Source organism: Lagopus muta, chromosome 5 (genome assembly GCF_023343835.1).
Source record: "Lagopus muta isolate bLagMut1 chromosome 5, bLagMut1 primary, whole genome shotgun sequence".
In the NCBI taxonomy this organism is placed as follows: Eukaryota; Metazoa; Chordata; class Aves; order Galliformes; family Phasianidae; genus Lagopus; species Lagopus muta.
In genome coordinates, this window is record NC_064437.1 from 8,417,707 (window position 1) to 8,431,864 (window position 14,158).

Here is a 14,158-nt window from a genome sequence, read left to right on the forward strand (position 1 = left end):
AGCTCCAGAGAAGCTTGGACTGAGTTTTTCACCATTTGTAGGCAATCGCTGCCTGCATGGAAAATGTTGGTCTGGGATTTTCTGTTTGCACTTTAAAGTTCAAGTTGGGAGGAGATGGTCCCAGGAGGAGGAATGCCCACGTGTTGGCCTGAGCTGGCAGGGTGTAGCCTACTGCCCAGCCAGCCTCGTTAGTTTAACCAGTTTTGTTAACCAGTCTCTCATTAGCAAGGAGGTGGGTGGGACATAGGAGTCCTATGGGTGGAGATGGCAGTGGACCTAAACCAACAAGGATTCTTCCGGAAGCCCTGAGCAAAAGCCTCCAACAAACCGTGCCCACTGCCAAGGGCCAGTGCTTACTGTGTGGTTTTGGGGACCTCAGTCCAGAGCAGGCAGTTGGCCCTGAAACTTAAAGCTGGGATGTGTGAATGAGGATCACCTCCCCACAGTCAGTGAGGAGAGGTTGGTGATGTCACAGAATCACAGAATCACCCGGGTTGGAAGGGACCCCAAGGATCATGTAGTTCCAACCCCCTGCCTAGCAGGACCACCAAACATACACATTCAGATCAGGCTGCCCAGGACCCCGTCCAACCTGGCCTTAAACACGTCCAAGGACGGGGCATCCACAACCTCCCTAGGCAGCCCGTTCCAGGGCCTAACCACTCTCCTAGTAAAGAACTTCCCCCTAACATCCAACCTAAATCTTCCCTCCTTCAACTTAAAACCATTTCCCCTAGTCCTGCTGTTGTCAGGTCATGTCCATGCTGACTTGGCTGGGTCCCAGTTGGGCTGGGTCCATGATGGACAAGAGGGACACCCTCTCCTTTCCAGTTAGCAATCAGTTTCTCAGTGATGTCTTGCTTCTTCTCTGTAGTTCCCTTCCTGCTGCCACAGTAATAATCCCATGGGATGTACAAGCAAGGTAACATAGCAGCACAAGCACTGGCTTTCAGCTCCCAAGGAAGACCTCTCCATCTGACAGTGATGACTTCCCAGGACCCAGTCTCCTTACAAGCTCTACTACACTACTGGGAGTAGATGGGATACTGAACCCATCAGAGGAGATTTCCCTGATATGGATCGCTGAAATACTTTTTAAGGAGGCTTGGATAGAGAATGACAGAACAGTCATACTCCTTGGAGGCAGCTTCAGATAGGTCCTTCCAGTCTGCCTTTCCAGAATCATTTCCTGCTTGTGCTTAATCTTCACTGCAAGCCTTTTGTTCTCCTAAGCTCCCTCCTCTCCAATAAATGCAAGTTCCCCAGAGCAAGGCTGGCCCAGCCAATGCTGAAGGCTGTGCATGCTGTTGCTAGGGGAAGAGAGATGACAGTTGGGTGCTTCTAGTTAATGGGCTTAACTGCTTATTAATTATTAGATGTGGGGATAAGCCAGGCCAGGGTTTTTAAGATACTCAGCTCTGTTAATCAACTATTTCTAGCAGCAGACAGTGGCCTGGAGAGCCACAACCTTGAGGGACATCCCCTCCAGACCTCGTGTGATCCAAGTATGCAGCTTGCAGCCCAACCCACAGTGTTCCTTGGGCAGGCAGACCCTTTCAAAGTCCACAGTCTTAAAAAGTCCATTCCTGGATTTTGTTAACACAACTTTGCCTCAGAGCTGATCTTGCCCAGAAGGCAACTGAATATTCTTCATACATCAACTCTCCTTAGGAGGGGGTAGGAGACCCAAGTGTTTGTAACTGCACCAGACCAGGAGAAAAATCATGATCCAGGAGCGACTGTGGCAGGTCCTAGACCCCTTGTGGGCTGACCCTCGCGTTCTCTCAGCCTTGTTTTGTGGTTCAGCTTCAGCCATTGTGCTGCTGAAATGGCTGGGTCGCAGGAGAATCCAGCAGAAGATGGAAGAAGCAAGAAGAACACGGGATCTGGCTCTGGAGAGAATGGAGAAGGCAGCTCGCAGGTTTAAGCAAGAGGTAATTTGGGGAAAAGCATGTGTGGAAGGATGGGATTGTATTTTGGGTAACTGAAGAAACACAGTTTCTGATAGATTGTGGGGGCAAAGGCAGGAATGTGCATACTTTGGATCATTACCAGCTTTTTTTAAGGGTCATCACCTCTATTGTTACCAAAAATCTCAAGCTGAGAAGGCAGCCTAAAGGAGATATTTTGTAATACAGATTATGTTGTGGGAATCCTGAGCGTGAGTGATGGATTGGAGTCTGAACCATATCACTGCTCATCTGTTCATCCTGCTAAGACTTTCTGCTCCTATCCTCCTCACCTCTGCCATCCCAACATCTCACGTAATCATAGAGTCATTAAGATTGGGAAGATCAATATGAATATCTTGTCCAACCATCAACCCACGTCTGTGATCACTCTAGACCTTGTTACTCTGTGAACATCTTGAAAATCTCCGGGGGGAAGGGGGGTTGACTCCACCACCTCCCTGGGCAGCCTGAGGCAATAACTTCCAATATCCACCACACTGTCCTCAACGTACAGCTCCCTCTAACATCTGCGCCTCAGTGACTGAAAGCCATTTCTCCCTCCATACCCCTAGATCAAGAAGCACACAGATTTCAGAAGGTTCAGTCTTTGGATTCAGGATTGGTCTTGAACCCAAAATGAACACCAGTTGCTATTCTGTTCTTGGAAAGGAGCAGTGGGAGGCTACAAACAGTCTACATGCTTTTTTTTCTCCAAGTTAATGATACATTTTTGTAAAACTTTAGCTGGTTCAAATGCCATATAACAGATCTTTGTCATGGAAACCAGGCTGAACTGTGACATCTATTCAGGGTCATTGCCAGGCAGATGTTAGAACATGGGATTTGCAACCTCAACACCAGCCTTTCCTGTTGTCTTCCTCTTTCTGCACCAAATTTCTTTCCCTTTGCAGAACCCAGGCACCCAGACTGCACACATCCTCTCACTGACCATGGTGGAGCTGGCGGAGAAGCTGAAGGAGGGGTCCCTGTCCCCAGAAAGCGTTCTCTACTCCTATATAGGCAAAGTGAGTGATGTCTCCAACATGGAGAGATGCTCCAGGGCTCCTCTGGTGCTGCTTGCAACCAGCCTATTTTGTGGGAGAATGGCAATGCATGAGATCACAGTTTGTCAGGATGGATGAAGGATGGCTTGTGGCTGAATCCAGAGATCCAGGGCAGAAAATTATCCCCAAAATAAGTATGTAAAATTCATAGGTAAAGTCTGAATAATGATTGCTGAATGCTGGAGGTTTGAGGAGACTGAATTCTCAGCTTGAAAACACAAAGTGCTGTTTCTTTCCTTCAATCTATTTATTCATCTTGCTACTCTATCCAACCTCTCTGGAAAGGCTCTGGAGGTGAATCAGGAAGTGAACTGTGTAATAGACTTCATTCATGGCTGTGAGGATCAGCTCCAGAAACTGAAGAAACAGAAGGAGAAGGGGCTGCTCTATGGCATTCCTGTCAGCATCAAGGACCACATTGACTGCAAGGTATATCCCTAATTCCCCCTCCCCTTGGCCTGGGGCTGGAAACAGACAAGGATGTCCAGGATGTCTCTACCCTTGTATATGGGATCCAGCTTTATCCTTTTTACCTTAGCACAGCTAACCAAGGGTGCCCTCAGACAAGGATGCTTTGGACCATATATGTTATTTCTGTAGTTGTTACAGCTCTGAACAGCATCTTTACTGGTACCTAGAGAGCTTTGCTTCCTATCCCCAAGGGTCATGTCTCCACTGGTGGGATGGTGAAGTTTCTGGGCCAAATGAAGGAAGAAGACAGCGTCATCGTCCAGGTTCTGAAGAGCCAGGGGGCAATCCCCTTTGTGAAAACCAACATCCCGCAGACAATGATAAAGTAATTTCGTGTGCATCTTCATGAAAACACTGTGTCATGCAAGTCTTGTGAACTGAGAGCGAGCGGGGCCAAATGCACGAGTTCCCACCCTCTTCCAAACAAATCATGCACGCTGAATTCATTGCCTCCCCATGTCAAACTACCATTCCTTGGTCTTTCTGTAGAATGCTACAAAGAAAGTATTTATTTTTGGTGCCTCTTTCTTCCTATACTAATCAACATATCTAGTTCACAGTGATTCTACCCCTAGCATTAATTACGCATTGTCTTGTCTTTATGATTTGTGGAGATAGAAGTACTTCACTCACCTGCTGTTCTTCTCCCCAGCTATGACTGCAGCAATCTCATTTTTGGCCAGACGCTGAACCCCCTCAACCACCAGAAGACCCCCGGGGGCTCCTCAGGAGGGGAAGGAGCTCTGATTGCAGGGGGAGGCTCCCTCCTGGGCATTGGCTCGGACGTAGCTGGCAGCATCCGCCTGCCATCCAGCTTCTGTGGGCTATGTGGGCTTAAACCCACAGGCTTCAGGATCAGGTACACCCTAACAACTGTCCCCTTCCAGCTAATGTAGAGGGTGAAAAGTTTTTCCTGCAGTGCACCAAACTACACAATAAATTTCTGTTTATCAGAGATGGGTTATTCTCAGATGAGGAATTGCTTAAGCACCAGGGAAAGGAAATGATAAAAAAACATCTCTAGCACCTGGCAACTTAATGCTCCTGGGACTCTTCCTAATCTAGGAGGGTGCCAAGTCTCTGCAGGGCCTTTGGTCCTCCTAGATAGTCACTGGGGCAAATGGGAAATCTGCAACCCAGCATGGTGACACACCTTAGAGCATGACACCTTAGATATCTAATCTGCTTCTCCCATTCTGCTTCTAGCAAATTGGGTGTGATTTCTCCTATCGCAGGAATGAGCTCAGGTAAGTTCATCCAGATAATATATTACTACTGCCAAACGTTCTCTGCTGTTGGCAGCGTGGCTGCAGTCCTTGTTCCTCTTGAATGGGACTTGTGCCAGCAGAAGGCTGGCCCAGAAGATGGCATCCTGCCTCTGAGACTTAGGGACTGTCCTTGGCAGGCTTCCTTGCTCACTTCTTGCACATTCATTCCCCAGTCCTCTTTCCTGGCCTGAATAAAACCCCTCTCCTCTGGGCCACTACCAGCTACTATAAGGGAGCACCAGGCCCACCTGCCTGAAATAATGGGATCTTTGTGCTTGCAGTGATAGGGATGCTGGGGCCAATAGCAAGGGATGTGGACAGCCTGGCCCTCTGCATGAAGGCGCTGCTCTGTGAGGAGATGTTCCGTCTGGATCCCACCGTGCCCCCCATCCCCTTTGATGAGGAGGTGAGGCTCAGAGGCAGTCCCATGCCTCCATTTGTCTACCACTAAAGAGAGATCTTGAGAGGCTCTCATCTGGTTTCATACCTGAAGACAGTGAAGGGGAAGCAGTGCTGCTGAACCGACAGGTCCCAGCACGAGCAACCATGAGAAGAAGCTACAGACAGGGTTGGCAGATGAGGCCTGCTGAATGCTGATCCCTACCATTGCCTTCCCAGCAATGCCTGGAAAACACTTGTTGGCTTCCTAAAGGAATTCATTTTTCCTGATCAGAGAAATTCACCCCTCACATCTTTAAAAAGAGCCTTATTGAGAAGCCATGAACCTAAGAAATCTTTGCGCTTTGCAATTATCTCTCTGGTTCTGCCCATTTGCTGCTTTCTGGCTCAGGTCTTAGCATCTTTCAATTGTCCCTGCTATACAGACAATTATTCCTGACATATGGCTCTTTCCACTAGCCCAGATGCCCTGTCTTTCTTCCAGCCCTGTCTGCCTTCCTAGGAACGGTCTGATCTGGTACATGTGTCCAAGCAGTGGCTCTTCTCACAGGTTTACACCAGTTCAAAGCCACTTCGGATTGGATATTATGAAGAAGATGGCTACTTCCAACCCTCACCCAGTATGAAACGGGCCGTCCAGCAGACCAGAAAGCTCCTCCAAGAAGCAGGGCATACAGTAAGTTTTCACACCTGTGGTTACTAGGAGCTATCATCCTGCTCCTTACAGAGTCTGGACAAGTCATTTCACATCTCTCTTTTATAAAGAATGCCATGGGACAATGTTTTTTCCATCATGTTTTGCATCTCCATAAGCATCAATCTTGCAGCAGCTTCCATGATCCTGCATCTGCTGAATCCAGTTTACAGATTTTTGGGTGGAGTACAGGTTTGGAGCACTTGAGCTCGCAGGAATCACTTCTAGCCTAAACTACACTGTGGTTCTGCCAGTAGTATTGTCTATATAGAGTGTTGTTCTAGTGACAAGTATAAATTAAGAATATTTGGTGTTTTGAATACTTGGCCTCTAAATATACTTCTCTAAGGAGCAAAGAAGAAAAGCCTAGGTAAAGTCATGTCATTGTGTGCTAATGCCTTGGAAACAGGAAAGGACAGAGGGCAGATGGCAGCAGCCCAGGTCTCTTTGAATATGGAGGGAGGTCTACACAGGGCTTTGTCATTCATTTGTCTTTCTTGCCTCTTGAACAATGAATGGTTTTCCTGCAGATTGTTCCCTTTGCACCACCTAAGATTGACTACATGGTAGATGAACTGTTTACCAGAGGGATTTTCTCAGATGGTGCTGCTCACATGGTGGACGCTTTGTGAGTAAAACTCATTGCTTTCAGTGCAAACCCTGAGACTTGACATGGTGTGACCAATGGATGCATCCAAAGTGCTTTTGTTCCTGTGGATGCATGCTTTTATGAACATGGTGGTAGGTGGATTGTTGGACTGGATGATCTTAGAGGTCTTTTCCAACCTTACTGATTCTATGATTCTAAAGAGAGAGCAGCAGAGAAGTGATTTCTGGAAGGGAGAATTCATCTTGGACAGCAACTATCTCACTACAGTAGGTCACATGCATGGGTAACCCCGTAGGGTAACAGCATGCCCTGTGTCAGCAGTGCTGTGGCAAATGTTTTTATGCTTGTGATTAGTCTGTGGCACATGGGGAACAGCACAAGCTGTGTAACTTCCCACAGAAGTGCAGAGGGTGAGCTCTGGTGAGCAGCCCAATGCCCATCTTGCCAATTGCTCACTGCCTTCCCTTATAATAGGGAAAATAGAATAGGAAAATAGGGAGAAAGCTTATGGGTCAAGATAAAGACAGATTGCTTGCTGATTGCTGTCATGGGTAAAGCAGACTCAGCTTGGGGCAGTCAAGCTGAAACCAGCTCTGGATCTGGGGTATGGTTGGCCACCTCCAAATAGGGTTGTGCCCTCTGGCACAAGTTTCTTGTTCTGAGTACCTTCACTCTCTGTCCTTCTAGCAAAGGAGATATCGTGGATCCTAATCTGAAGTCCCAGTTCAATACTTACAGGCTTCCTGCTTTGGTGAAGAGGATCCTGGCTATCATTTTGAAGCCTATTGTAAGTATATGGAGACGTCTCATCTGTGTTCTAGGAAGTCGGCAATGTGGGGAACTTAACACATGATGGGCTGCACCACTCAATGCTTTGCTGCCTTGTGTCAAGAGTCTGGAGGTTTTTAAAATGCCATATTCTTAAGTAAACTTGGTCTCTATGCAAGGATCTAAACATCATCTCCACATCCAGGAGATTTTCTCCAGGGCTAGCAGTGCTGTCTAGAGCCTTATTCCTAGGAGTTGTTGGAATTGAATTAAAGAAGGGCAACAAAGGGTCTGAAGGGCCTGGAATAAAAGTCTGATGGAAGTGGCTGAGGGAACTGGAATTGTTCAGTCTGAAAAAGAGGAGGCTCAGGCGAGAACCTATTGCTCTCTACAATCCCCTGGAAGCAGGTTGTAGTGAGGTGGTCAGCCTCTTCTCCCAGGTAACAGAGATAGGATGAGAGGTGATGGCTTTCAAGTGGCTTTCAAGAAAAGGGTAGGTGTTGCACTCAGTGACATGGCTTAGAGAGTGTGGTGGTGATGGGCTGACAGGGTGATGTTAGTGGTCTTTTCCAACTTTAATGATTCTGTAATTCTGTGAATGTGTAAGTTATTGTTGGGTTACAACCATCTCATTGGAAACTGTACCTGATCTTCAGAGCCACTTCTACTAGGACAAGAAGCATGCCCAAAATAAAGTCCCATCTATTTCATCTGCATTGTTGACTAATCCCAAGTTTTTCTTCTTCCCTCCCAAAGTACCCACGAATTGCTCGGGATCTCAGTGCTCTCTGTGGAGTGGGGTAAGTGGCACTGAAGTAGAGGAAGGGATTCACATGGATGTATCCACTGGGTTCATGCAAGTAGATGCCAGCTTGCTGTGCAAAATTACTATGGCTCAGCATGGTGTTGTCTATCTCAGCTCACACAGATAAATGCAGCTTTCCTCATGGTTAGGTGGATTCTGGTACTCAGAAGGCAATGTGCCAAGGCAGTACAGATACCTGCATATGGATGCAGTATGATGTGAAGTGCAGACCCCTCTGAGAGACAAAAAGAAGCAAACTGAGAGCAGTTGAATTTAAAAGACTGCCATGAATTTTGTCTAGGTCAGAATAAATGAAATCATGGCAGTAGGCTCTTTTGATGTATGCACAAGTACATGTGAACCCTGTGGAACCATCTAGGCAATGCTATGACTTGCTCTCGGGGTGGTCATGTAGTTCCCATAACAATGGGCTATTTGTACTTGTATTATTATTATTGTTTTCTGTTGCCACAGTCCCAATTCCAATCAATCTTTTCACCATTCCAGGTCTGCCAAAAACCTCTGGGATCAGCATATAGCTGTGGCGGTAGGATGATTTATCTTCCTTCGTAAATACAGTGAGGGATTCCTATCATTGGTTTCACCTCTGTGATGGATCTGGTGTTGGGTCATCTCAAATAAAGCAGCTGGGCTTTTCAAGCGATGTTAATGTAAAGGTCTCTACTTGCTTACTCTCCCCAGCCCAAATTAGGACAGAGTAAAAATCTGCAGTTGTGAACTCTTTGGCTCAGATGTACTTTGTATGAACTCATTTTGGTTCAGCAATGTGGGACAGGAAGTGTTATCATGGACAGCTGAGCCCATCGCTGCTCACAAACCAATCAGGTTCCTTTTCAAAACAACCTGGGTTTTGCATTTGCACTTATTTTTATTGGCCATCTCCTCTCCTCTCTGATCTGATGATTGGAAGCCTTCTTATTTCTTCTGCTGCTTGCTCACTTGCAGTTCGTACTCATTTTATTCCATCCCTGAGTTTAAATAACACCTCTCCTCTCTGGTATTTTCCACTCGATCCCAGTCTATTTACAGACAGCAGTTGTATCCCCTTTTAGCTGGTGTTTTGCAAGGCTGAAGGAGTTGAGCTATTTTAGCATCTCCTCACAAGGATCTGTGTTGCTTAGGACACCCTTACAACCATCCCTGAGAGCAAACATGCCTCCAGCTTCCACCATGCAGCCTCCGTCAGTGTCAGTCGTGAGATAGAAATGCATGCTCACAGCAGCAGGTCTGATTGACTGAAAGCAGATCATTCTTCTCCTACTCCCACCCCACTCCCTGCCAAAAAAAAAAAAAAAAAAAAAAAAAAGAAAATCCTCTAAAAAGATTTGGTAACCTCAAAGGTATTTTGGATTTTTTTTTTCTTCAGCAAAGCATTATTCATGGTTTTCATTTATTACAAACAAGAATTGACCCAAAATTTTTGGCCAGCTACCAGCTTTCCTCTCAGGAAAGGACAAAACTACTTGCACTGCATTTTCTGGAAACCCTCTCTTTCGTCAAACTTTCAGCAGGATGATCTCAGGCTGCGTATGAAATCTGAGAACAGATAAAAAATAGAATCATGGAATCACTGAGGTTGGAAAAGACCTCTAAGGTCATGTAGTCCAATCTCAACCTGTCCCCAGCTTCCCATGTCCCTCAGTACCACTGAGGCTGCTCAAGTAGCCCTATGGTCCATCCGTATTGATTTACTAAGAGACAGTGGAGCAGCAATTTGAGAATGGATTCATTCATTGCCTGATGTTCAGTAGACTCTAGATTCTTCTACCAAACTAACAAAGCTTTTAGGAAATGGACTTTTATTTGAATTACTGTTGATCTCCACTCAATCAAATGCAAAGACAAAACCATGCGTAAGGACTGGGTAAACATGCACAGAAAGCTGTCAACTCTGAAATGCCCACCTGACATCAGTGCCTACGTCTGGGCAGGATAGACCTGGGAGAGGAAAAATGAAGCCTGCTGGCTCTTTCAAAGTACAGCTCAGATTTTATTTCACCTTTCTCTTTTATCTAAGCGTGCTTTTTTCCCCCTTTTCCATGCTGTAGACATTGATCTGCCACTGCTGTCCAACAGGCATTGGTTGTCATCCACTCTGTCTTTCCCTCTAGGTTTACCGCACTGAATTCATTGCTAAATGGAGGAAGCAAAAACTGGATGTGATTCTTTGTCCTGTACTTGGTCCAGCCTTTAACCATGGCTATGCTGGGAAGCTATTTGGTAATCTCCATTGAGACATCTCACGGATGCATCTATGTTATTGTTTGTGGGCAGAGCAGCAGCAAGATGTTTAGGTCTCTTGTACATTCCTCAGACTGTGTGTAGTGTCTGCTCTTCCCTCTGAGGAAGTTAGCACAGGGAATTCTCCACTCTGTGTCTCCTCATGTTCCCACTTCATCTGAGCTGCAGATGTTTGGATTATTATGGGCAGCATTTAGTGACACATCAGTCCCAGTAGTTACTTGGTGAGCTTCCTCTGTATCATCTGACCTTCTGAAAGTGCACGTGAAGAGAGCTGCTAGGGTGCTGGCAGTTCTTATCTCAAGACAAGTTCTTTTGAAAGCGGCCATCTTATGTTCCCCGTAAGGAGCTTTGCAAGGAGCAGACATGAAAATCTGCCTTGCAGAAAGAGGAGATTTGATAGCTTCCAGGAAACATCCAGAGTCCTCCATTCCTCTAACTGCAGCTCTCTGCCCTAGAAATGCCCTAGATGGTGTTACAGACCTGGATACCAGGATTTTACCCTGAAGTGTGCAAGACAAGTTCAGACTTCGTCTGCCTCAGGTCAAATATTCCTATCTATCTCTCTCAGAGCAGAGCTAATATCCACCATGCAGCCTTCAAACCTCCCCACCAGGAGTCCCATGGTCTTTTTAGATCCAGCAACTCCAGTCCAAAATTCCTTCAAACTGAAAAGTTTGAAACTTCATCTGAAAGTCTTCACTGGCCCAGCACACTTAAATTTTACATGTTCTGTGTGATCTTTTCCAGCTGCAACCTCCTATACCAACTTGTACAATGTCTTAAACTTCCCTGCTGGAGTGGTGCCAGTCAGCACAGTCACAAGAGCTGATGAAGAAGAACTGAAGCATTACCGAGGGCGCTACGAAGATCCTTGGGATAAGAGACTGAAAGAGGTGAGCAGAGGAAGTCTTAGCAGAAGGCCATGACAGTATGCACCCCTGGCATATTGTCTTTTCTCCATCTTACGATGACATCTGTCTCCTTGTATATCTTTCACTTCCTGTACTGCCAAAAGATGGCATTACACACCCTGTGCTCTGACTCAACACCACGCTTAATTTTTGCAGGCTGTGGAAGGAGCCGTGGGACTGCCTGTGGCTGTGCAATGTGTGGCTTTGCCATGGCAGGAGGAGCTGTGCCTTCGGTTCATGAAGGAGGTGGAGAACCTTTCCCGTGGCATGAGGAGAAATGCATGATTTCTCAGGATCTGCTTTGCTTATGTTGACCTTTAATACCCTGCTCGTCACTCCGTCACCTTTTACTCAGTGTGCAACACAGATAGCAATCTGCAGACTCCAAATTCTATTTCAGTAAAATGGCAATAAATGCTGCTTGAAAGCAGTTGGAAAAATCTATTCCCTGTCCAAACTTCCTCTTTTATTAAAGTGAGATAAAACCTGGTCTAGTGCTTGATCCAGTGCCTGGCAACCCTGCCCATAGCAGGGAGTTGGAACTGGATGATCTTTGAGCTCCCTTCCAACCCAAGCCACTCTTTGGTTCTATGAGAAAACTAAAAGAAAGGCAAGAGAGTTAATTTGGAGCAAAGGAGTCTGAAAACCATAGCGAGACAATATTTGGTGTATAATATAAGGCTGAAGAGCTGATTACCTCTATATTTTATTTCCAACAGTGGCAGTGGCAGATGTTTAAGGGAGAGTATAACCTGGCAGGATTCTCTCTGGCTGTGCCATTAGTTGACAAAAGGTTGCAGTTAGCCCATCAGTAACTGGTCATCAATAATTTAACAACTAGTTCAGCCTCTTCTTGGTCTCTGTTGTTCTTTTGGTCTCCACACCATACAATGGCAGCGAGCTCTACAGTTTAATTGGGCAGCAAGTAGTGGAAAGCTTTGTTATCACTGTTTGAGCACATGCTGTCTGAATAGTAAATAATCTGCCTTCAGTCCTGTTCCCCACTGTTTTTTCCAGTTAAGCAATAGGAAAAGAAGGTTGCTGTTTTGTCTTTTCATTGCCTATAATCACTAAAGGGAAATCTGAGTTCAAACATTTCTGTGGCTCAGTTTTGGTACTTCCAGCTTCACTGTGAAAATTGTATGCTGTCCTTGACCTAGCCATTGCACTCCAGGTTTCCTGTTCCACTTATGTCCAGCACAACATCCTGGCTGTAGGCTTTGCTTTGATTATTCAGGAGAATTTTAATAAAGACTTGTATCTGCTTATTTTTCTTCACTTTGCAGGGTAAACTTTGTCTTGTTGCAATACTGGGAGCACATAAAGCTCCCCAGAAGAACTGGTACCAGCAGGACATACATACATTGTTAGGACAGGTCACTGTTCTCTTACAATATCTGACATAGATAGGACTGCCTGGTGTAACAGAATGTGACAGAAGATATTAGAGACGTGATGGCCAGTGCTCAAGTGAGGAAGTAACTAAAAGCAAGTACCCAGAAATGGGTGAAATTAGCAACAATTAGGACTAATCCACCTTTCACTCTGAAACAGCTGTTTCAATTCTCCAAGCATGGTTCCAATCTGCTCTTCCCCACCCCTATTACTGTTCTTCTCCCCTTCATTCAGCTCATCTGGCTTCCTCCTCTTGTCTGCATGCCCAGAATGAGACACTAAAAAGAAAACTTCTTGCAGTAAACGTTGTGCCCAGCCACGGAGCAGCTGGGAACAACTTCATCATTCTCCATCACGCTGCTGAAGTGTCTGTGATCACTTGTTCAGTAGGACCAGACCTGTGCATGATGGCATGATGGAGGATGTAGGAATGCTGTGGATTGAAGAAATAACAAATCTCTGCATATGGCTGACAGCGGCTGTATAGCTGGAGGAGTTGTGAGTAGGATCCATACCACCCATTTACAGTAATGGGAGGTTTCTGACAGGATGTTTCATGTTGGTTAGTGCTGTTCTGCAACTGCTAATGGATTTTGACTGGAATTAAGGCATGTGTTTTGATGAAAATCTTATGATTCCAATAGATATTCCAGGCTGAAATGAGTCACTAACTGGAGAGTTCCCAGAAAATATTTATTCAGCCCTCTTGAGTCAAACGGAACAATTCTAGAGGAGACCAGCCCATGTCACTATGACTTCAGCAGCTTCTGAAATACCTTTAAAGTTGTTTCAGGGCAGCATAGTCAACATGTTTTGTTTTGGAAAAGTACAGCAGAATGTATGGATACAAAAATCTTGAATATGGGATACAGTCCTCAGGGTTAGTTCTTTGTCTTTTTGATCAAAATGGATTCTAAGCTGATCTGACTTAAAACAAGAAGAAAAAAATTACCAGATTGGAGGGAGGATTGTTTATGTAAAGGCTCTAATGAAAACCAGCCTGCTTGAGAGCTGCAGGTGTTGGGTGGAGGTTAATGACAGTAAGCTGGTGTTGTCTTGCTTCAAGCAGAGATGATACAGCCTTGCTGGCAACAAGAGCAGACTGCCTGGGTTGGTCTGCTGCCTTATTCTGTGTGAGGCACTGTGCAGGAGGTCTGCAGAAAGAGGAGAAGCGATAACAGTGCTGTCTGTCTCAGAGGTCAGATGAGTACCAAAGGATAGGGATTCTTCCATTTCTTTTTTGGCTCTGTCCCATGACCCACTTGAGTGTACTTCCTCTTATTCTCCCTGCATTGCTCAACATTTGAAAGCCCCACATGCAGCCAGGTAAGCATTTTTATTTCTATCCCCAGCACCAGGATAACAGCAAAAAGAGGAAACCACCGAATGGACAGCAAAGAAAGTCAATTGGGTGATTGTTTCAAAACTTGTCTCTTCTATGTCACCAACACCAAGCATGATAGGCAGTGTATCATTTATAAAATAATTATAGATCTATCTGGAGTCTTTGTGCTGGGACTGGATCAGCTTTGCCTGTTATAAGCTGATGAACCTGG

General features: G+C 45.6%; 1 protein-coding gene across 1 annotated transcript; it reads left to right on the forward strand.

The window, feature by feature from the left end:
* The first annotated feature begins 1,436 nt into the window (after positions 1-1,436).
* Positions 1,437-11,651, forward strand: LOC125693648 (vitamin D3 hydroxylase-associated protein). The gene is made up of 15 exons (XM_048945838.1): positions 1,437-1,934; positions 2,864-2,977; positions 3,302-3,445; positions 3,679-3,812; positions 4,140-4,346; positions 4,694-4,734; positions 5,037-5,161; positions 5,705-5,830; positions 6,379-6,476; positions 7,146-7,245; positions 7,983-8,026; positions 8,539-8,578; positions 10,164-10,272; positions 11,044-11,189; positions 11,364-11,651. Exons 1-15 carry the CDS (start codon positions 1,725-1,727, stop codon positions 11,490-11,492), a joined length of 1,767 nt encoding a protein of 588 aa, XP_048801795.1. The 5' UTR covers positions 1,437-1,724; the 3' UTR covers positions 11,493-11,651.
* Positions 11,652-14,158: the final 2,507 nt, after the last annotated feature.